We start from the raw sequence: 25,308 nt of genomic DNA on the forward strand, positions 1-25,308 counted from the left end.
ACCATTAGCTGATTAGCCTATTTGCCCCTTTTTTTTGGTCTTTTTTGAGGAAACACATATTTACAACGGGATCGACCGTTCGCCGTAGACCCATCGTACAGATTTTGGTAAAGAAATCTATAGCTGCGCGCCGAGTCTATTCCTAAAGGCTGCTCAAGGTTAATATGTAAGTTACAAGTAATTTACCTTTACCCGAAGCAGTTTTGCTTGTTCGAATAACTGTAGCCACGGCTACATTGTCGCAAGAGTATACTACTAAATACTAAGTTGAGCGCATTCAGAATTGTCTCTGTTCTCAACCTAGCGAGATACAAACCTTCCAGCCGTCTCCAGTACAGGATAGGGCCAATGGAGCATAGACGAGTGACAACACGGTACATGAACTTTATGCGATTATGACCAATTTCTGTTAAAATAATAAATTTCATTGTTTAAAAATAACTATTTTATTACTGTTGGCGGTTACCATCGTCACTAGATTACGTCGCTCAGAAAACTGTTTTTACTCAGTTTGACCACAGACATGATGCAGTGAATGAACTACCGTAGCTTTTAATAAAATATCTCATTATTACTGCAGTTTAGTAGCTTACGCTCAATAGTAAAATTTCATAGACTAATTAATAGATTGTCACAAAAACAAAGCAGAACTTCTGCTTGATATGGAGTTCTGCCTCGTTTTCGTACTGTTTCTTGTTGTTATTTCATCATAAATCCAAGTAGGTCAACGTGTATATTGTTCCCGTTATGAAACAGCAATGACGAACGCCGCGGCAAACCTGAAATGCCTGTCAATTTCACAAATTGACGGTAATAGTAACATTGATAATAAAAGGCGTGGTAGTTATTCGTAATTAAATAAAATCTTTACTTTCAATAGAAAAATAAACGATAAATATTAATGCGTCCATTTGGTTGCTAAGCATAAGATGAAGTCGTTACCCAAATATACCACATACACTGAATTCTGTCATCGACTGGAGCGTTAGAACGTGTCAACCGCTCAGCCTTTATTGATACAATAGGTTTTACGCCAAGTAATTGTGTTTAACCTAAGCACAAAGATTAGTCTATGCCAAACACTATAAAGGACATCTCTCTCTCTCCCTCTCCCTCTCCCTCTCGCTCTCTCCCTCTCTCCCTCTCCCTCTCCCTCTCTCTCTCCCTCTCTCTCTCTCTCTCCCTCTCTCTCTCTCTCTCTGCTTCGTCTCTTTCTTGCGGCAGAAAATAGACTCGTCGCTTACCGGACCAGATATGTTTGGGGCCGACGTGCAACTGCTTTCGCCGACCCACATATCTCAGACCTGTGTCATGCGCATACACCGTATACGAAGTATGCAGAATTGTAGGCATTATTCTGTTCAATTTAGCGACACGTCTATAATTATATACTATCCATACACTGTCGTCAAATCCAAGAAAGTGGTTGACGCTGTATAAGAACTGTGCTCAACACCTTTATCCTTCTTTCGTATATCTTGAACTACCCATATTCTCTTCACCATAAGTGCCAAGTTTCCTAAGAATCCCAAAAGTTCTCTTGTCAGCGCCTCTACGAGACATGAGAAATTTCACATCTAAAATCGCACGCTCGTTTGTTCCCTCCACCGCAACAGTGTGTAAGCATATAGCAAGCAGCAGTTTTCCTCTGTTCCCAACAACAACCGCTTTTGGGTCGTCGACAAACCATTGCTGCCTGTTCTGAAAGCAGAAGGAAGAACAGTGAAGTCTACGAACGTTCCTCGCAGTCTCCGCTTTGGACGAGCTAAGATGTACGGCATGTCATTAGAACATAGCTGTCACACGCGAGGGAGTATAAAAGCAGAGGTCAAGCCAGAAACGTTTGGAAGTGCCAGGTTGAACGAATGTCAGACGGATCCAAACGGTGAGAGAAAATGGGCACTGTAACCCACAGTCGGACAGCTTGGGTCCGCTGGCTTACGGCCATCAAGAACCTATGGCTGAATCGGATAGGCTTGGTCATCAGCTGAACTTGTATTATACTCTTCTTCTCAACTCTTTCGCGTACAACGCGCAACATCGCTGTTCCTGAACGGGATGGCGCAGAGCGAGTGGAGATACGACAATGTAAGGTGAAGCACCTCTGGCTACTAGGAACGGCCAACACCTGCCGAGATGGAAAAAGCTTTCGAAAAGTTCTGGCTTTCGACCCGTTCGCTTGACAGCTGGATGTCGCGGAAGCTTGTCGCAAAGAAGGACTACTCTACGCGAGGCGTAGCCTCTACAGTCGATACTATGTTGTGGAATAGCGTGCTATGCCAAAGACGCCACGATGACCATGGTAATAGTGCCATCGAATCAACGTGTCAAGCTTTTCCAGACTCGCTCGCGTGAGAGGTTGGTGGAAACAAACACAATGTAACAGTCTAGGGGGTAAAGCTGCCAAAGTTACTCTTTCTCGACAAACGAAAACAAAAGTTCCTTGATAAAAAAGCGACGCGATTTTATGGATGAAGCACTGCACAGGAAATGCTAAGGTAGTTTAGCGTTTGTTCACCACTGGGTGGATGGTAAGAGCTACACAAGTTAAAAAAAGCCATTTAATTCGAAATGGGGCACGGAATAGGTCGTTGACTGCTAACGGTCGTTTGTTGGGGCGCGTTTAGTTAAACCTAAGGACCTAAGGTACACAAGCGATGGGTTTTTAGTTTGCATTTTGTGCATAGGTTTCCGTGCTTGGTAGTCGGTGATTACTTGATTCCAACGGTTTGGTACGGGATGACCAGAAGTAGCTAAGGTAATAATATTGAAGTGGACTGATGCATGGGATCTGCCAGTCATGCGTTTGACTCTTTGATGGTCATCAATACGATTAGTTCAACATCCTTGGTATTTTGCTATGCGTCCACCGCTATTGTTAGACACCACAACAATAACAAGACGGCAGTTAGTGTGCCCCACCTCTGACCTGCGCAGGGATTAAATTTGATTTCCCTTCAACTATTAAATATATAATCTATATTTACCCAGTTTTGACCAACTGGTTTTCCGCCATTCAGATCATGATAACTGGACACTCTGTCCGTCATAAGACAGCGCAACAATATGTGATAGCTAATTCGCATGAACTATAATTTTGATTTTAAGAGTGTCTTATCTGGATTCACCATCACACTCTACACATAAGGAGCATTATAGGCGGTTCGCTGTCGCTGGCACAAACTGCGCCCTTCTATTACGATTTAACATTACGCTAGCACTTAATTATTATTTGCTTTTACCGTTTGTGTCCAGTGTAAGTTTCCTTTCAACCTACCACCCCCCTCAAATCCGCAAGTCGGGATAGCTTACCTAGGGATAAAGTAAGCTTTGATTGAGCGTTGGTTAGGTTTCAACTTTAACGTTCAGCATCGCTGTTTCTGCCGTCCGGCAGTCGATCATACGGCTGGCTCTCAGTGTCCTCCCGGCTGGCTAAGCGCTCAGCACAGACACGGTGGAACACTCGTCAACATAATGATACCTTGAAAACGACGAGGCTGTGACATGTCGGGCTGTTTACGTTGCTTGCCTGGGTTCTCGAGACCCATCTTTGCGTTTAGTCGTATAGCCTAGCAACGAGCTAGTGCTAGGGCTACAAAATTACCCCTATGTCGCCATTTAGTACGGTAACAATCCAAATCAGGTTAGGACCCGGATCGCCGGATTCTTTAGACATGGACTTACTCACATCTGGACAGTAAGGTAGATAGAAGTATCAGCCAGTCATTTCCAACGTACGCTAGTATCTATCGTGTGTAACTAGTGGTTCATTCTTAGTGTAGTTGGTAGAACAGTTCTGATTTCGTGTTTAGTCCATTAATGGCTCACTTTATGACCAGAGTGCCTGACGATTTCTGTATACGAAAGAAAAAAAGCTCACTAATCCATTGGAAAAAGCTTTCCCTTGCCAATATCTACAGGGAATTAAGCTTACACCTCCTATTCTCGTTAGTAATTATCGTTTAACGCCGTCGCAAACTTCAGCGTTTTATTAGCCATTCTGTCGAGATGAATAAGAACGAGTATATGAAAAAACTAGGCAATTAGTTTTATCATTTATTAACAAATAATGGACTACTATCGGTTTAACAGATGTTCCAAGGATTACGTCTTTGTTTCTGCCTTATTAAATATCTAATACAACATTAAAGTGAAGGGGAAGTTGTTGGCAGTACGCTACCTGCAGCGTCTGTTGACGTTACATGTAAACGTCCCAGTACATTTCTTAACCATCTACATATGTTCCTACGTCCCTTTTACGTGGTATCGTTCGTCATAGCCTCAAGACCAGGTTTCCTGCTGAACAGCCACTTCTGGCCTTATTGTTATATTGATGCTTGTCAAGGTAGCATTATACTTTGACAATCAGCATGACTAAGTACTGCCTTAACAACCATTCGAATAAGAGCTGTCTAAAGCCATGGAGATGATTCGACCACCACTGGCTTTACGGCTAATATTCCCTCGCGGGTAGCAAAATCGAGGAAAGGGTTCCACTTCTTCCCGTCTAACGATATAAAACCGCTTCTCGTATTTAAGTGGGTGGGTCTGGTATTAGTGAGTAGCAGGGCCCGGTGGGCTGCGACGATAATGAGCTCAACAATACCGCTTTGCTGCCATTTATCTTCTACTGCTAAAAGACTATTTCCTTCCAGTCGTGATGGTACTCACGCAATGAAGTGAGCGACAGTCATTAATCGACAGTGTGCTTGTGAGAAATAATTCCTCGTATAACAATGTCTGTTTAAATAATCGTGACCTTTTTGTTTTGCCATATTTACCACTTATTTTGATGTATATCTTTGTTACGATGGGCATTATCGCTAAGACAGTGTAAATTAACGATAAATTTCCGATGTATTTATCATTTATAGCGTGATTACGGAAGCGGAATGACTGCGGCCAACAACGATACAATTGACGCTTTGCCACATTGGCTCTGGGCAGATAATTTCTCTCTCTTAGCCACGAAAATCTTTTAAGAAGACAACTACGTAAAAAATGTCTACGGGCAATTTTTAGGAATCAGCTCTATATGTTAATACTGTTCGATAATTGAGCTCTTATGTTCTTCAATTTTTGCCTGGCTCAGGTCGTTTGCCATTGGCAACAGGCAATATACAACTTCTAAGAGCTGGAATTGGAGGGGGATGTTCTCATCTCTGCGGAATGGAAAGGTTGGCTAGCAGTAGGATCCCGTACGTTCGCTTATCAAAGGGATTAAAAATTGATACACCGAAAAAAAAAAGATTACAATGAGCGTATCCAGGCTGTCCGAGCGGGAACGTTCGCATGCTTCGTTATCAACTCGATACGCATACCGTCGTATACAATAGACACAATAAACAAAGTTGAAGATTCTATGAAGCACCGACAGATTTACCTAGCTATACCTACATACGAGTGTGCACGTGCCCACTAACATGTGTTACCGCAGAATCCATTGCTAGACGTATATTCTCTGAGGGTATCTGTTTCAACACTACCGTTTGATGTCGCGCGCTTTTTTGTCGGTATCGGATCTATCTCTGGGCGAGTTTCTATCTGAAATCAAACCTGCCATATTGAGTGGTAATAAGCTTGGCTTCAATTTGATTCTATTAGATAAACTCTAATCGAGTAAATTGTAAATTAATCAGTACTTGCCATACAATTGCGTCTCAATGCGCTACATCTCGTTCTACTGATAGCGCGTACGAGGTCGAACGACCTTCACGAATGGTCCGATTCAGCCGACTTCAGCCATCTGTGATTCGTGACGCTCAGCATTTATTCAGCCCGCATAGTTCGAGGGTATAGTTTGAGGTCATAGGAGCCAATTGCCCAATAGCAATCAGAGCACGATCATGTCAAAGGTACTAATGGTGACAATTCGAAAAAATTATAGGCAGGCAATCTTATATCATATATAATATATGAGTATTGTTTGTTAGTGTTAGTTATCTTACCTTTTACATTTGCCTTAACTTGGCCTGTCTACTGCACGTTTGTCATAGACAAATATGACTGAAAGAAGCCAGTTAGAAAACGTCGGAGTAAAGCTAGCGGCATGATTTTAGCTGAACAGATAAGACGAGGCTGACTGCGGTTATATATACATCTATTGTAAATAATCGAAATTTTCGTTCAGTGTTTACTAAAACATAAGTATCAGATTATTGCATTTTAATCACGCTTAAAGCTTCCGTATCACTAATCACCTGTCGAATCTCTAACGTAGTGTGAAAAGCTTTATATGCACTTTTTTGTTTTGTAACTCTGTTACTACTTCGTTAGAGAGCCTATTCTCTGCCCGCTAGACTGTGTTTGACGCCTAGAAGTAGCAAGTTAAGATCAGGGGAGCGTCAGGACGCTACGGAATACTTTAGAAAATTGTAGAGATCGAACAGCCAGGGCTTAGAGGAACTATCTATTACCAACAAGCACAGAACCACTGCGGAAGAAATCTCTCTCCTAAAGGCCTGAGAAAAGAGAGGTCTCAAAGGTTCTCTGTTAACCTGCCTGACGCTCGGTCAGCGCTAGATACAGCTGCCTTCATTTTCAGTGAGTGGTTCGCTATAATTGTCCTAACTTTGGAGGCAAGCTTTCGTGTACATTTAGGATGTAGTCATGCGGTGCCACCATGTACCGTCTAGTCGCTTCTACCAACAAACAGTCTTTAGCAGCACCCGCCCAGTAGAGAAACAAGCATGTTTAAAATACTATTGCTGGCGTAAAGCCGATCCAAAAGCCGATCCAAAATCAGCGTGCCGCTGGCTGGCATTCTGTAGTGACTGAGCCACTCAGTATAAACAAGGTCCTACTTAGGCAGAAACTGATGTGTATCTTTGGGAAGACACGTTCAGTCAATGAGATACCTAAATCATGTATAATATATACTAATCATAACAGTAGCACTAATAGCTTCATAGGTTAAACTTATAAGTTGTATTTAGAGATCGTTTTAGCTAAGGCGCAGTGTAAAGATTGAACTCAAGTGCACAAATGACCTCTGGATAATCCCTTGTATGCTTTAAAGTAGCAAACAAAACAGCGTTTGGTTAAGATATAAGATTGAGTCTACAACAGGATTTGATGAGGATATATGCAATGACAGGGAAACAATGGTCCTAGATAAATTTGAAGTAAACTTGGTAAAATACGAACACTATTCCCGTACGTTATTATGGAACGTATACACTTTGGATGGCTTCCGTGTGTTCCTAACTCGACCGGTCAACGAACGATAGGCGATTTCGGTATTGATTCTGTAGAAATCATATATTTTACAACGTTTGCGATACAGGTTATTGATGCGAATTTCACGAAAGTTACATCCCACAAATATATAAAAGTTATGCTGGTTAGAAATACACCGATATCCAGAGCTAACAAAGAAGGGCTCTGTGCGACACGCCTCGCACGTACAACTTTCTAATATTGAAATAAAATGTAGGGCAGTTTTTATAATATAACTAATAACAGGCGCCAGGTAGTTCGAAAACGATTGTGATTCACTTTGTATTCAAATGGATGGGTGGGGGTGATCCAGTGGAATTAGCTCTCGTAGTCCTTGAAAGCGGATTTTCCGTGTTTGGGTGCTGAGATTGGCTAAAATAGGTAAATAGAGGATTGTGTAAACCAGAAAAAGGTATGAGTCCACGAACTGGATAGGCAACGTAGTATGACTGCAATTAGTGCTTTGTTGCTGGTCAGACGGATCCTTTACTCAGATAAGTCTAACCTGTAACCAGTCAAATGGTAGCGGTATGATTGTGAGAGCTGCGTGAACGTGCCAGGTCGGCAGTGGAAAATTTGGGACGATATGAATATGGTTCAATCATAATTTTTGTTTGTGACAAACTTTTATGGTATAAAACGTTTCTGTTGGCTGACAGAGTTATGAAATAGGGGCATGCTAGAGCTATATATTTGTTTCATTTTCTAGCTCTGAGCCCCGGTAAAGGTGGCAATCTACAAAATCATTCTGTTATTGTACTCATTTTGACTTGTTCCTATAGCTGACATCCTAAATTGCGTTTTTGAATCATGAACGAGGCAGTTCCGGTGTAGTCGAATGCTTCCAAGCTCAGTAAACGCTTTATATTCAAGACAGAAATATAACGCGCGTCATTACAGAAGATATGTCGTAGAAGCCTATGGAGAACGTTTACACACGTATTCCTAGTTAATATCTAGGACACCTCACAATAATATAATAGATTACTTTCAAAAGTGAAGCTAGATAGTAAAATATAATATGAAGAGGTCGAAGTGAATAACATAAATTATATTAAAAAAAAAAAAAATAATAACGGTGAAAAACCCGTAGAAATCGCTATGCTGGTTAGACGGGGTTAAGCTAAAATGACAGTTTGCTATTAGGGGATTAAAAGGATAATTTTGTTACTATCGAAGAGTCAATCCTGTCAGCGAAGCAGTTACTATTGTGTTAGGATTGCTTTTGTATGGTTCGCTTACTACTCGATCAACAGATGAAACGCTTTGCATTCAATCGGATGATCGTTTTTCGATCGATTTATCGTCTAATGTACAATTTTTTTTTTTTTTTGTCAATAAAAAATATTTTTGTCAATATGATGATTTTTATTATGTGCCGTTTTTTCTTTCCATAACTTTTTCCTTGGACTGCTCTCGTGTCACGACACCGCGTAGCGCGCTTATCACATACGGCTACCCTCAATAGAACGCTGGCTGTACTGCAAACTGTTTGGAAGTAGTTGTATATATTTTCGAAGATAATCATTCTACCACGTAAAATAGAACGAAAAAAACTTTGAAATACAAAATTATGTTTCAAAATTAGCTTTTGAATCGACTTGAACTAGGGTATAAATAGCGATGTTGTCACCATTTAAGTTTGCGAAACGTTCCTTTAAAACACTTTAAGTTCTTCTGATGTTGGTCCCGGTTTTAATTAATTTTTGCGTTCCTGTACCGCCTATAGATAACCGATATTTGCCAACAGCAATTGAATCCATCAATTTTTTTGTCATTTGTCCGAATTAACCAACAGTTAATGCATCCTGTTATTCCATTAGCTTGTTAACTTCGACCCGTCAACTTTTGCTATTTTAACTTGCTTCTGAAATGAATTTCCATATTGCGTTCTATACTATATATTACTATGTCAATTTAGAAACAATAGTCATTCGGTGTCCAAATTGCAGTTGACGCCCATGCGTAACTTACAATGCGGCGCCGCTCTTCTCGAATAGCTTTTGTTGCCCGTAGGTACCAATTGTGTAGTCTCCTCTACCTAGGCTTACATGGCACAAGCCGTCCAAATGCAGACAGCACAACAGGTTTAATGTTTTGTGGTACCACTGATCCCCGCTGGCTCGCCGACGCACTGCCAAGCCATTTAAGGCCACTGACAATGTTGTTTAATGCTTGAACAGGCTCCAGTTTGTGACCCTTATTTCCATAGAATGGACATTTTTTTTGCCGGACGCTTGAGATACTCACAGCTCTACCCGGGTCCCTGTGACCGCAGCCGCCGACGCTATCTGTTCGTATGACTGACCCGTCTATCCCGAACTGCCACCCTCGCCTTTCTGCGAACGGCACGTGATCGTCTTTTGGCATCGAGTTATCCACGTTCTGAGCGCTATCAGAACCCAACTGAAGCAGCAACACTATTTCCAGCATCGCCGTTACCATCAGTTCCTTTAAGGTCTTTCTGCCTCTTTGTACCGCTCGATTGAAGGGGAAGTGCGGGCTTTCGACCGGTAGCTGACTATTGGTTTCAGTATTCTGGAAGGGTATCGGGACCGTTGGACGTAGGTCCTGAGCGATATGAATGACGCCCGAGTCAAGAAGATTGCTGGCAGAACGAGAGCAACAACGGAGAAGGACTGAGCAGCTGTTGGATAGCATAAATGGTAACGACAATACGATTCGACAATGGCGATGCTGTGACGTAGGCGCCATTAGGTACTTACCCTGTGTTCCTTGTTACTGCACTTGTTTAGGTACGATCAGAGCGAACGTCTTGCATAAATAGACAATACTATAGACTATTATTCCACTTGTTGTCCATGTTTGCTTTACAGCGTACTACTGCTAAAACTGCCAGATAATTACACGATATTCTAAATAAATTCATAACTAGGGCGTGGGATTTTTCAGAGACAGTGACTTGAATATGTCATTACAATGGTTTCCGCTGTTATTGTTACAGCTCTTAGAGCCATTAAAAATCTATCCATCCACACCTCTCGTGTCTGGTAGTTCTTATGTGGTCATTTTGAATAGCGATTTGTTGTTTGTCCGACGGTTCAGCTAGTCATTGTGAATGATCACGAAGTATTCGGGCCGCCTAACCCATAAGGATCATCAAAGGACCAACATGTAATGCCGTTTGCTGGTTGGCAGCCGCCCCAGTAGCGATTAGAACATTTTTAACGGATTTATGAGCCCACTGCTTCGATAAATGAGTCCGATCGATTCAATCGTACTATCCATGCCAATGTCATCAATTGTTAATCTGTTCGTCAAAAACAACCCGCATGCGACACGCGATGACTGGCTCTTCGAGCAGGCCAATAACACAAGAGGCTCAAGGTGTGACTCGCTAATGCGCGAAAGTCCAAAGCAAGTCAGCTCGTGCGTGCATGACATTGGTCTTAGACAAGCACGGGTAAACGGGGGCCTATGGACTTAATTCCTTCCTTCTTTGGGTTGCTCATACCTTAACACGTGGGTGCGTTATGGCCAATGATCGAGGCTGTAGCTAGTGATCCTCCCCCTTTCCCCCGTATAGATATATATACATATTTTTTTTCTATGACACGGACCGGAATCGCTTGCTACACGATCGATTGACGTTAATTTTTTGGCACTGCTTAGCTTTAAGGTTAGGCGTTTGCTCCCGTAATCAGCTTTACCCCTTATGAGCTAGGTGCGAATGTATACTAAGACAAGCAACCGATAGTTTAATTGCGCATGTAGCGTAACGAGTTTCGGACAAGATCAGCACGCCTAAAAGGGCGTCGAAGCTATCTAGTTGATTGTGATCAGTTTTCCAGCTGGACCTACTAACATGTGTCCGTTACTTGTTCACAGTCGCTTACAAACAAAGCGATTCAAGAGGGAACGAACGCAAAGCGTCGACGTACCAATTCTTGTTGATTGGGATAGGCGAGGCCGAGTAGAAGCCGTTATTCCAACACGTGAACGGCGCTACGACGGTGTCAGAAATGACAAAGCTGCACCGTGTGAACGTACGTAACAGTACTCATCGGATGTCTTTCTAGCTCGTTCGTAACGACGCGTTACGTCATGGACGGATAAAGCAGAAGTCGGATGATATGAATCTCTTCAAGTAAACCACTGACGTCACCTCGGCAAAAATGGCCGAACGGTAAGCGAATAATACGTTAACACTAGTTATGAAACGCTAAAATAAAATGGTGATCCTTTCATTTTCATCTAAGGACTGTTTACATTTAATTACAGGTCATAAATTGTTGTCAGCCGTAATATAATATGTACTTAAGGTTAACATATTTATTTAAGCCTAGATTTACTTCATGGAAATCATCGATGATACTTCGTTGGATCGTGTCAGGGTGGAGCGTAGTCGTACGTATCGAAACAATACGCCAATAGCTCGATCTTCGATAGCAGTTACGTTTAACATTACGTTGACGTTTATTCATTGTCTGCTCATTGCGTCTAAACCTACGCCAAGATGAAGCTCGCCTCACGTTCATTCTGCTTCTATCAGCGTAGTATATTAGCGCAATAATAGACTGAAGGGAGTGTCAGAACAACGGGAGCAATTTTACGCTTTATAGTAAAAAATAACGTAATAATTTCGAATGAGAATTATTATTAAGTGGTCACTAAACCAACCGTGGGCAATTTAGCACCGAAAAGCGACGAAGTCGAAACCGTATCGTATCTCTGTCACGTAAAAGACGTAAGTCGAGTTAACGGGAACGCTGGCTGTAAAAGCAGTATAATTACGACTGAATAATTTGAACGGAAAAACATGTACTGATTGAGAACAACAATAAAGGGGATAAGCGGAAGGATAAAATGTTTCTTGAGAATCTTCTCGAATCGGAAGAGGTAGTTTGGGACTGATGTGTAGTCTGCCTAATAACGCAATGTTAGACGGGACAGTATCTTTAATGGGTGTCAGAGATCTGCATTTGGTGAGAAAATATCAGACGCAAATCATTGCTGGATCTAACACACTTTTTTGAATACTGATTTCAGAAGTTAAACGAAAAAAAAAAGCACAACTTTATGCATTTTCAAAATAAATGTACAGATTGAAGAGATGAATAGTTAAAAAGAGGTATACAAGCTTCACGGTAAGGGGAATAGGATTTTGATGTGTATAAACCAGTACGCTGCTTGATACTTAGGTCGATCATTTAAAACTGGAAGGAACAAAGTGATTTTGGCTGATGGATTTTTGTAGATCTTAACCGTATGCCGGACACATGAGGGAACCCTCTGCGTTCAACTTCAAATACAGCATAATGAAATACACAGTTTACCTTTCCCGCTTTTTGGGATGTATGACTACGTAATTATAAGTGCATCGGTGTTCCGTGCTCAGATTAGAACGCTATAGTACTATAGAATTTGCATAATCCTTCCACGTTGAATAGACGTAACTTTGTAGTACGTTGAACTGACGAATCTGGTAGAAGCTTTTCGGAATTCACAAAACCCGATGGATACTCTACCCGTCTAATGAACAGCCATAAGATTGATACTTTCCACCTAACTCGTGATCTCTATCGAGCGGTGTTCAATTAGCCAGACAGTTTCCCGAATCAAAATAAGGATGTAGTACCTCGCGTGTTTCGACAAGAGCAAGACTATGCAACCCTGAATGGCGCAGCCCTTATCGTGCTATCGCTAACCCTTCACGTCCTAGATGCCTTCACTTTAAAACCAGTACCCGCTCGCTTGTATTCTGTCTACACAGCTTTTTCGTGTGGTGAAGTCTGAATCGATATTTTTAAATCTGCCATACTTCTGTAGAACATGTAGGTATATACATTTGCTTGCAAAAACTCGTGACTTTTGTTATTTCTACGGTACGAGAACTCCAATGCACATATAAGAAATTTCAAGCATGCAATGCTTTAGGAGAGAATTATTACCGGGCACAAGGATACTTTTGGTGTATCCACGGGACGTCTGCTTTCCTGACATCCTGTAAAATCACTTAGTTCAATACGCGTTAAAAGACTAAAGACTAAAGTAGGGTTCGTGAATGCATGATGTTAGCGGAGTGTTTTCGATAGGAAATCCGCAATGAAACATCCACATGTCCTTGCTATTCGATACGTTCAAAAACTGCTACAGATGTGCCAAAACAGTTTCAAAGGGATCGACTGATTTTTTTTTTAGCAAAAAAAACTTCAGCTCAGCTCTTCTCTCAAGGCCGTCTACTAGAAACTTTGTGCGAAATATCGATACCGGCATATCGTAGATGTGTAGCCGACGGCGAGAAATATGATCGAACAGTAAGAGAAAGCTCAGCAAAAGCCAATTTCAATATAGTGGAAATACTGGATAACTAGCCGATGGCAAGGCGATATATGAAACCAAATGAGATGATTCTTGGATTGAAATGTGGCATTTATGCCAGAGGCCAATCGGGTAGAGATCTGCGTCTGATTACCCCGTATAGCAGACGCTAGCTCCAAGACTTAACCGTAATCAGCGAACTACACCCGTTTAGGTTGGTCTCCATGCGCGGATGCTAAGTTCGCGCTAAGTAAGTGCGCGATAGAAGAACTGTCAAACCCATGCAAAGAAAAAAGGCCACACTTTTCTTCCGCGTACAATACATGGCTACGACCTAGAGATTAAAACGCTAGACTAGTATTAACTATTGTACAAGGGCACGCCGCAACACTAAGCGAACGCGGTGGGCACAGATAAATACGTCACCTAAACTTTTACGTGTTATGGTAGATTCATTGATAACGTCCATAGCAAAATTATCAATGACTTAAATGAGCTTTAATTTTAACTAGAGAACTTAGTGGTATTTTGTCTGGTTAACTGGTATGATTGTGGCAATTTCGGATGGAAAACAAACTCGGAAGAAACACTTAATCCATCAAACGCGTGTGATATGTGTCTGTGACCGATCGGCTTTGATTATACCGTATTATCGTGCCGCATAAACGCTAACCAAATAAGAGGGTAAAATCGATAACTAATAACCAATAATGATAAATTCGAGCGAGTCGTTTAACCCAGGGCGGCTGTACATGTGCATGCAATAATCGCCCATATACCGTGGTTCGGATATACGCATACGGAAACCCGTTGTTTACATCCTTTAGAGGCAGATAAGCTCCGTAGGGCTTTAAAAGTTTCTGTTTCTCCCGTAAAACTGAACGACATAAAAGGTATCTGTATCAGACAGTGCAATGAACACCTGTACTTTGTATGGAAAATTACCTCCGACAAGATTAATATGTTATTCGTTTTACGTTTGTTTGTTTGTGTGTGTGTGTGTGTGTGTGTGTAGAGAGAAATGTAGCCGACGTGTGTTACTAAAATATCACTGACGGAAACGAAGTAACCAAAAAGTGCCAAATGACAAATAAATATTCGAAACTTGACTGAATTATACAATAGAATAAATTCGAAATTAGGCGCCCCTGTTATTGCAGTATTTTTAATCTCGCGTTAATAAGAAGGGAGTGTGTATAGTGTCTGTACGAACTCGAAGTATTATTATGTTTTCTATGTCTAAAAAATAGGAACGATAGAATATGATAAAAACGAAAAATGCTTCGAAGGTGCCCCAACTCACCGGCCGGCTCCGCACCTAATTTTGTTCAGTTCCGGAGCTGGCCGGACTCAATAGGACAATCCAAGATCCTGAACTAAGCGTCCAGCAACCGACAAGATCAACGGATTGCAATTGCACATTAACAATTGAACTATTCTGCAAAGAAGAACATAGAGTCTCGCTTTCCTCAGTTCCAGTGCCCTATGCCAGTACGTTTTTTTCGCCCCACCTTCGGCAGACCTCCGTTCAGTATAGTTTGCCATTGTTTGTGTTTCTTACGATCGTACGCTCTTTCTCATACCACTATTTACTGGTTAACTGCAGCAAATTAAGTAAACATTCAGCTTAACTAGAAAATTCCAGGAGCATATACAACCTGTCGTGTGGAGAAGAGTCTATCGCGAGAAATGACATTCTACCGTAACAATAGTCTATTACTATTCGTCTGCATAACAGCTAGTCTGTTTAACAGGTACCAGCGAAATCGTCAAAACAAAATTCTGTTCTGTGTGTCACAGGCTCACGTATATTGACAATCCTGTGGCTTGTGCTGGTTAATAGTGATTACAAAATGAATATGACGATAGTAATTATAACAACGGAACAATGCCCCTATGACGCACTGACACCTGAGCGCGTTGACGCTGCTGCGGGCGAGACCCTCAGTAGCTGGCTACTAACAGACTGCAGCAAAAGCAGCCAATCTTATGGAGTTTTACACAACCGGAGGACTAGCAGACTCTTGCTTCAATGTAAGGCTTCCGTTCGACATCGACCGCTGCCAAAACTGGTGGTAGTTGGGGCACGGAGCCATGTCGCGGCGCTCTCCACCTCTGGGTCCACGTTGACATTGGCCACATTCACCAATGGCCGAAGACGGCACTAACACAAACAAATACATAGACAGGTAGGCAAACAGCTGTGAACGACTCACATCGAGCAATTACCGTACCCAGATACATTGTCTCACTCTCTGTATATCGACGACTCTACATACTCTTTACCTGCCACCAGTGGCGCGTATGCATCATAATTCCCCCTGGGCAACGAGTTACGGTAAGAGAGGGAGCTATCTGCCGGGTAAAATTGATGCTGTCATGGCATTGCCGATCATGGTAAAGCCGCTGTTTTATGGACATGGTGCAGTGACGGTAGGAGGGACGGCGGCGGCAGTGGACAGATAGCAGCCGGCCGCAGGCGTTAACACTAATCGCGCGGTGAAGGCTAACGGAACGGAGCCACTGGATATTTCACTCGGCGACTCACGTTGCCAAAACAGTGCCAACTAATGCCGCTGTTGCCGCAAACGCTATTTAACGTCGCGGCTACAACGAAGAGGCCATGTCTTATCGAAGGGCGTCAAGCTGAGCGTCGCGCCGTTAGCAGTAGCTACCCGCGTTGTTTCTAGCGTTGGAAATACGGCGTCCGACGGCAAACAACAATCAGCAGACGTCGAACAAAGAGCATGGAAACAGTATTCTATTAAGCTAGCTAAATCTGTTCTTAAATCAAATGACATAAAAACGAAACACGCAACATTGCACGTGACTTTCAGAACACTACCTTCTTCGTAAGTCGATGAAACAAGCAGGATATCGAGTACGTTATACACCGCAACCCATAGATAAGAACTATCGAGGAAGTTTGAAAGTTCGACGAACTTCCCTGGTCAAAAATCAATAATTTCGTTTCTGCACGGAGAGCTTCGTTTCTCAAGATGTAATTGTGATCGTTGTGTCGCCATTATGGCCAGTTTATGCACTGTACCTGCGGAAGTTAAGGATCAAGCTTATTCGAGGATCGTATCGAATGCTCTCTCGTTAGCTTGATGGGTGGCGTGTATGCGGTGACAGATGTGTGACGTCAAATACGATGGGTAAGGAGTTCGGAACAAGCATGGATCTCAGCCCGTACCAGATGTACGTCTCATCAATTTATTAGATTGATCGATTATTATTATTATTCTATGTATGTGTATTGCTAGTAAAGGTGGGCGCTCGTATTTTCTATACGTGCTACAGTTTCCAAAAGTATTGTTTAGTTATGCGGCTCTAGTTCATGTATAGTCGATTGTTCTTAAGATGACCGCCGTCCAGATCTCCTCCCGTGATGAACTCAGCTGGGACAAGTACGTGATTTTTAAAGCACAGGTTTCCTTGTGTTTAAGTAAAAAAAGGTTCGACGACGGGTGGCCGATTTTCAAAGCGATTATAAGCTCATGTATTTAAGTGTATTTCAAGGCGTCTAATGCGGTCTGGTTAAATCACCGTATTCTGTCTGACAGTTAGGAAAATTTATGAGCCCAACTACGTGCTCTATGGAAGAAAAGCTTTCGTTTGACCAATCGAGGCAATTTGGTAATACGTTTTAATACTCTAATGCGTGCCACAAACAGCTGCTTCAACGGGGGTGACTGCCAATTAATTAATAGCGTTTTAATTGTTTAATACTTGCTTAATTGGCATTCTGTAATCTGTACAACTAACTTTCGGTAGTGTCTAAAAGGACAGTTTTGCATAAGCTTTAATCTGCCGATCATATTTTATCAGGCGTCGTCGTCGTCGTCGTCTCATAAATAGAGTGCGTATGCCTGGAGCGGCGGAACAGTATGGCATGGAACAACTTACGGTGAAGTTCATTCGGCATAAGTTTATTATTACAGAAGTACTCAAAATACAGCATCTTAAAAAACAAACACAAATCCTCTAATGTAGTCCGCTTTTAACGTCTTATGATTCAATTCGGTCTTCAGAGGCGGGCTAAAATATTAAATTGCCCTTCACGAATGTGGAAAAGTTACTCAGACTGTGCTGTAGGGAAAAAAGTATAGTGCAGGTCCATACATACGTTCTGTGATTTCTACTAAAATTTTGCAAAAAATAAACCAGAGCTGCCGCAGAATCGTGACCAGGACGGTGTACCTAGCTGGCTGAATCCTGATGAGCACATATTTAAGACAAGACCACCTTAATATTCAATACATCGAACCGATTGTATTACAAGTACGTGTATTTTTTAGGCCTTGCCAAACAACCTGATGATTTTAAATTGAAATTATTTTTTCGTCGACTTAAGGTTGCGGGCAATATTAAATGAGCGTTTGACATTAGAACATCCGCTAAAGATCTGTAAGCCTTAACATTGAGATCGGCATGAGTAATATTTCATGGACGTTAATGGCGTAGACAAATGCACATCTTTAATTTGGCCTAACATGAACGGAACGCCTGAAAGTATTATACGGTCCTTGCGAAACAGAAATTAGTCCACTGGGTTTAATTGATTGAAGTTTTTATGCTTGCCCTGTTCGGAGAACGGAGCACTAGAGTATTGCTTTAAATCGAACACTTCGGCTGGATGGTGCATCAGAACATGCACCTAATTCATATTATGGCTTATCTTGTCGAGGAAAGACTCGTTGTCAGGAAAGACTTTAATTACCGACATGGCCATTGCTGTACATATCCATTTTGATGCTTTTATCCAGCGGAAGGCGGAGACTTTTGACGTAAAATATTGCAAACATTTTTTACAAGTCTAATAGAAAATTTTCTGCAAAACGACCATGTTCGTCTTGTAGCAAACACATAGAAACTAGGCTTCGTAGGGGAGCGGGAAAGTCAATAGAGTCTATGCCAACACTAAGGTAGATATATCAGGTAAGAAACGCCTAAGTAGTCTCACTGGTAGTAACTTCATTTATTATAAGCCCTAAAAAGAACTACGGTCGTTTTCGATAATCTAAAGAAAATGTGTGTTAGAATAGTTAAAAGCTTAACATAGACATTGGCCGGGTGGTCACATTCACTTTATCGCAACTTAGCTATGACAGCCATGCATATAGTTAGTAATAACGATGACCATCTGATGAACAGAACTTAAAACTAAGAACAGGAGGACATTGCCTATCAGTGTTTGCTGCGGATAATACTACGAGTCACCGAATTTGTACCAGGCAGGCACTAGTCATTGTCACTCCCTGATTAAGATCAAAAAATTATGTAAATACTTGCTTAGCAAAGTTTTGCTTGTTTCAAATTTTGAAGAACTTAACACTACATGCCTTTGTTAGTCGATCAGCATAGTGTACAACCCCAACCTGATTAATGCCCAGAGCCCGTGATGATGAACTTGAATTTCATTGGCTCACTGCTTGATATCATATTTATACTAGTGAATGAAGGCTGACTTTTAAAACGGACGTTACAAATATTAGTTGACCGCAAACGGGCCCTTTATCTAGGATGCACATAGGGGGTAAATGTCAAATGAACCCTTTAAGAGAATCCGTTTAGGAACGATACGAATGGGCAACTCTTACCATTCTTTGTTCGCTCAAAATGTCATCAGGTTTGAAAACTCGTCAAAGTAAGGCCTACTGCAGCATATCTGTGACGGTTAACTTGAGCGACATGTGGTGGCTCGGGCTCGAATCCGAGAAGGGGATCGAAGTCGACTGATAAAATACATAGCGACGGAACTGGACATGAAACTTGAAAGCAACAGACGATATAAACTCATTGTTAACTGCTAAGTTGGCGAGAGAATTTCGATTTTTTCTACTTGAACTTCTCATTGTTGAACACATGATTCGGTTGGGTTAAATATGTATGTACTTAGAGTCAACATCGAGATAGTTAAAGTTCAAACTAATAAAAATAATTAAACCTAGGCTTCTCTTGCATCAAGCGAGCTTATCAATATCTACAAATGGAAAAAGTGGAAACTATTAGCAATTCTACCGGAATCAGCTGTCTCAATACTACACAAATACTTGTCTCAACTGTTCTACAAAAAAAATATGGAGTCTGTTTCTACGACCATTCGAATCGACGAGGGCAACGACCAGCTAGACGGCCCGGCTCATTCCATATTGGCTATCTAGCTTTGGGCAAGCACCGTCTATAAAAAACGCTATGACACTTCCAACCTCAATGTAGGCTTGAAGACAGTTAATATTTATTTTTAGATAAGTGGCCTATTTTTAGTTTGCGAAATGAGTATTTTCTCTTATAATGATATATTCTTTGAACTTGGTCTTCGGAAATAGCTTCGTTGTCCCGTCCTTCATTTCGTTTTATAACAAACTCGAAATTTCACAAAAAACACAACAGCTGTCGTTATTTTATAGTTAACAAAATAAGTTCAAGTTGCTTGCTGACACAATGATATATTATTGTATATAAAAGCTATCATTCCTTCGACTGAAGAAAATAACTCCAAAAAAGAGCTATCGACCTGGGGAGACGCGCCACTTACTCAGCCTAGCTATCGTTTACCTAAAGAATATTCGAACGAGACGTACACAGTTATGTAATATAGATGTTCAGTAAGCTGGACTTCTTTACACTACAGTTGCATTACGTATATATACCGCGTAGCACGGAAGAGGGCAAAAACGGCGCGAATAACCCATAACCGGTGCATTTTACTACTTGACTATATTGAGACACAGAGAATTAGATAAACAGCGCAATCCTATATGATTTAAAGAAATTAAGCACCTCACGATACAGATTTACATGAGGTATATAAAAGAGCCATCTTGCGTTCCATAGGATTTTGGTTGTTTTCATACGCCCTCTATAATGCCTCTTGCTTGCCAACGTACTGATTGACTCATCGTTTTGCAGGGCCTTGGTGATTATTTTGGTGTTAAACCTACTTTTTTGGCTAATTATCATCGTATGGCGGTTCTGCTATATACGAAACTTAAATACGATCATCGAGCGCCGGAGAGCAGAAATGCGCGGTCAGATTAATGATGGACTACAGAGCGACATGGTACGTATTACGTAGGGAAATTTTTGGCCAGAGCGCACTCTGACTGAAATCGAGAGAATCGACTTCTTCTAGAATAGATGCATTGCAGTCTCAAATAATAATCTTTAGGTTGACTCCGGCGGATTTCGACTTTCCCTTCACGATGTAGAGGCATCGCAATAAATTTACGGTTTTCGCTACGAATAGCCTTAAACCAGCCAATGCCCCTTCCCTTGTCATGGATAACTTCAGTAATAACTATGTTGCAATTTTCGGCAATAGGTTGTTGATTAAGAAGACTTAAAGAACATATATAATTAGCCATTTCGTACATATAATGTTTTCCACTACTTCAAGTATCTTGTGTTGACGGGACATGATTGGCCTGTAGAGCGCAAAAAGAGCTCCAGACCAACCTGTAGCGCTTGAAACGGGAATATGGGGTCGGCACAAATGATGGGCAAATGCTACTATGAAGCCAGAAATGGGACTCGTACTAGGTTCAACACTGTATTTATCGAATTGTCGCCAAGCGTAGGTTACCAATTACTAAATTAGCTAAATTGACTAAATTGATCAAGTGACTGTTGTGCGATGGGACATATATAAATGATCTCTGACGTTTTTATATAGGCACTTTTTTAGGTATTTTGTTAAATATAGAGGAGACCTATGGATATGGAAATACATTTTCATTTGTGTCTAGAGAAGTACCATGGTGCATCTGGTGCGTACGCAATTCTCAGCAAGACTGCCGTATTAATTAGGAAGATAACTTGATACGTTTTACGTTCTATACAATAAACAATACAAAAACTGCGGGTACAAGGGCACATCTTGGTTGCGCACCTTGTGAATCTTCTCAAAATTCCCACGATCGTTTGGGCAATATCTTTTTTCTGAGGCAAACTTGAATACATCAGCCACTGCTGAAATTATCAACCCGCATGTCCACTACCCATGATTGGTCTTTCGATTACTGTGGGAGACTCATACGAGTTGTTCTACATCAAGCAAAGCTAGAGGAACTAACCCGCGAAGAGTCACATTGGTTAATTTTATCAATTACAAACAAGAGTTTGTTACTTCACAGACTGGTTAACGCTGTCCACATATGAAGTCAATTCTTGGACCTACCTATCTGCTCTTAATTACGACTAACTGTTCCAAGTTCAGGGCTGGATAGCTAGGTCTGGTGAAGTAATTGGCCTCAATTACATTTCGATTCCGTTCACAAGTTCTACGTTCCACGCACACTTGACGAATTAAACTTGGTTAAGTTATCGTCTTAGCGAAAATGTCGCATCCTGTTACCATGCATGACTTCCCTGGCGTTTAGCCTAGAATTTCTTTTGGTTAATCCCTACCTACCTACCTACCTACCTACCTGTTCTATTGGAAATATAGTAAATGTCGTAAAGAATTCATGCATTTACCATAAAGGTATCGTGGTGGGAACGGTAACCAAGAAAGCGGTTCGTATTCCTATTTTAGATTAGGTAACACCTCTGTACTATTCTCGATTGAAGAAATTGAAACCAGTATTTAGCATTTGTAACAATGTAAGAATAACTCTAGAACGTACTCTACTTTTTTTTGACTCTTTCTTAAATGTTTGGCCGTAATACACTTGACCAATGTAATATAATATAGAAAAAGATAAAGAGCAGGAATTCATCTTTTATATATCAAGCAGAGCAATGCCTGCCGTTCTCGTAGACGTATCTTTCTTAGTTTCCAAACGAACAAAGAAAGCTTAATAAAGATTTTAAACCAGTTACCTTGGCTGTACCAGACATACCCTATTGCCTTAGAAGAACTAAAAGAAGCTGGGATTCACCAATGCGTCTGTATGCCTTTTTAATTTGCAGCAGGAAAATCAAGATAACTTGTTTTATTCGCTGTCGCGTAGTGATTTCCCCCCTTCATACGATGATGCCATCAAGTCACATTTGATTATTTCATCTGCCGGATCTGGCCTAGCTCCTCAATCGACACCGAATCCAACTGCCTCCAATCGCACCTCTGTTGTAATGCAAGCCCTCGACAACAGTGGCGTGGTCAGGACATCAGGACAAGTGCTGGCTTCTTACGCCACCCCCACTGTCCCTACGCTGTTGAACAATAGTACTGTGACCAACAATGCTGGACACTTCAGAACCGCCGCGACAGCTGGGCCCACCCATAGTACTACTGAAAGGGGGCAAGCACACCCATTACAGCGACAAAGAACACAATGTTATCAATCGATCTCTCGACAACAAGGACCTCAGCAACAATCCGAGCCTGAAAACGACTTTTTGTTAGAAGGGGTACAGCGACAGCAAGCATCGTCGGTACTAACAGACTGCTCCAGCGGCAACCCATCTACTTCAGCTCAAGAGCATTTTTGTGCGGCGACAAACAGTTTGGACGATACTAAAGCTAGTACTAATTTTAACAGCGATAATCATGATAAAGGTCATTACCATGAGAATAGCAATAACAGCTTCAATAAGTGCGGCGGTGAAATGAAAAAATTCTCCCCGGTATTGACGTCTGCCACAGCCAGCGTTGGCCCGGCTGACGCTGACACCTGTGAAAGTCATCATGTTAAAAGTTATAACAGCATGGCTTCGACTGATGGCGAACACTTCGAAAATTGTAAATTCACGGGTTGTAGTGACAATCGCCTTGGCGAAGCTAATCACTATACTGTAGAGATGAGGGAGACAGCCTCAATTGCTCTTACCGTCGCCGCTGCTGCCGCCGAGGATGCAATAACTGTTACCGTTGAATCACACGATGAAGACGCGTTGTCAGATGCTGTTGTCGTAAAGGGCCGCGTAAACTGTGATGATGAGCCGTCGACGTCGTTTACAAGTGAAGTAACGTCAAAGTTACTTCATGAAACAATGGCTCCGCCTCCTTTGCCTACGTCTCCAATACCTGACGCGTGAATGAATAGGTTTATTTGGAAGGCTTTGAATTTCTTTAGCTAAGGTTTAGATAAGAAATAGGAACGACAGAAAAGGTTTTCGGTAATATGGTAGCTCTTGGGTGATAGGATGCTGTAATAATACTTTCCGGATGGCGGAAGATGGCGTTGCTCGATGAATAGGTTACGTACGTTTCCTTCATTTATAGCCAGTTTGTTGAAATTGTTTGTTTACTAGACCTCGAAAGATATAACGAGATAGATACCTGTCGAGAAGGGCAACAAATGTCATCTTTAAGCAAGTGGTACTTTGGTGATACTGATCTCTGCGTACATTTCCCGTTGCAAACTATTGTGCGCATTGGAACAACATGCGCTTTGATGTCGTTTCTATACACCGTATTGACATTGTAAAAGTTCTGAGGTGTCTCGACAGAGGGCGCTCTAGAACATAAGATGGCTAGGGCATGCCTGGTCGACAACTACTACCTATGACCAAAGAACATTAATAACTATATAGAGAACCAATCAAATTGAGTTTTACCATTCAGTTAGTTTATTATGTTAGCCAGTTTGTTATTTATAATATACGATAGGTGAAATGATGATGTGAAGGTGTAGTACTACGGATTGGACCGACAGAAATGTATTTCGACCATTTCTATATTACAATGAATTAACAGATACAGAGTAAATGTGAAATTTTAAATGGAGGCGCCTGTTGGGCGACGAGTGCTGCGTCGAAGTAGCTTCAGGATGGCCAACGAGACAGACAGAAGAACATTTCGCCTATCAGTTGATTGCCATCGCCTGTTCACTGAAATGTACCTATACCAGATTGATTGTTATTTTGATGAATCAAGCCAATTATAGGTCCCATGTCCTGATTGTAAGCCGATGGCAAAGATGGTATGATGCTATTTGGAATGAGAATAATGTTTGTTGTCCTATGATCATGTACACATAGAATAATATATATATATATATATATATAAATATATGCAAGCTGGGCATTTGCTATGACGTGTTTTTTGTTGCTATTTATCAGATTGTTAGGTTCTTTTGTATTTCTTTCTAGTCCAGGATTTCTTTGTTCCTAAAATCAACCCCATCCGTAGACAGTTTTGTGTTCTTCGCGTACTGTTTCTGTTTTATAAATCTGCAGCAATTGCGTCCCGCAATGAATGGAACTTCACCGCAATATTGACGCTACAAGGATCAGTGCTTTAGGTACTGTTAGGTGCTGTTAGTACCTTCTTCGTTACGACTCGGCATACTCACAAGCTGCTGACACTTTAAATAAATAACAAGTCTGCTTCTTATCGGTTTGCTGTTAGGTCTTAGTAGTCAGTCGCAGACCAATCATATTAGGCTGTCACAAATGAATTAGACCGAGTTTAAGGCTAGTAAATATTCTACTATTCTAGAAACTTGCTCGAAGAAAGGAGTTAGTCAAGCAGGACAAAACATGTCTTTGTCTCGAAAATGAATGATCAGTGGTCGAGTTCCTGTTCATTGAAGCCTATGGCGTTGCGGAAATTCATAGAGCGTTGGTGAAGACGCTAGGTAAAAGGCCTTACGCAAAAGCACGGTAAGTAAATGGTGCAAACGTTGCAAGAACGAAAATTGTTGTGCTACAAAGATAGCGAAAAGATTATATGTCGGAACCTGAAAAACGGGGATACATTGCCACGACCGAGGAGGGTTTTCATGGAAGTCTAAAGCCTCAGTAGGCCAAAACGTGGGGCTTCGCCTATTGCAATTTGTCGAACTTTAATCAATAAAAAACACGCCTAGAGCAGGCCATCGCGGTAAACAAGGTATAGTTCAATTTTTACCTCCACCT

General features: G+C 41.5%; 1 protein-coding gene across 9 annotated transcripts; it reads left to right on the forward strand.

Annotated features, from left to right (window-relative positions):
* Positions 1–24,480, forward strand: LOC111269252 (uncharacterized). 9 transcript variants are annotated; one of them, XM_086972021.1, is made up of 5 exons: positions 1–166; positions 9,497–9,884; positions 11,068–11,365; positions 20,416–20,566; positions 22,417–24,480. In XM_086972021.1, the coding sequence occupies exons 3-5, from the start codon at positions 11,355–11,357 to the stop codon at positions 23,482–23,484; spliced, it is 1,230 nt and encodes a 409-aa protein (XP_086828147.1). In that variant the 5' UTR covers positions 1–166; positions 9,497–9,884; positions 11,068–11,354; the 3' UTR covers positions 23,485–24,480. The 9 variants fall into 9 exon arrangements, with proteins under 9 accessions (XP_086828147.1, XP_086828148.1, XP_022704437.1 ...); XM_086972022.1 differs by lacking the exon at positions 9,497–9,884; XM_022848702.2 differs by lacking the exon at positions 1–166 and having other exon boundaries at positions 9,474–9,884.
* The last annotated feature ends 828 nt before the right edge of the window (positions 24,481–25,308 follow it).

This window comes from Varroa jacobsoni, unplaced genomic scaffold, assembly GCF_002532875.2.
Source record: "Varroa jacobsoni isolate VJ856 unplaced genomic scaffold, vjacob_1.0 scaffold_1368, whole genome shotgun sequence".
NCBI classification, from domain to species: domain Eukaryota; kingdom Metazoa; phylum Arthropoda; class Arachnida; order Mesostigmata; family Varroidae; genus Varroa; species Varroa jacobsoni.

Coding starts and splice junctions, on each gene's coding strand:
- LOC111269252 (XM_022848698.2), top strand. CDS start 16,655: ATGGGTAAGGAGTTCGGAACAAGCATGGATCTCAGCCCGTACCAGAT. Junction 16,702..20,415: donor GATCTCAGCCCGTACCAGAT/GTACGTCTCATC, acceptor ATCGTTTTGCAG/GGCCTTGGTGATTATTTTGG. Junction 20,567..22,416: donor ATGGACTACAGAGCGACATG/GTACGTATTACG, acceptor TTTAATTTGCAG/CAGGAAAATCAAGATAACTT.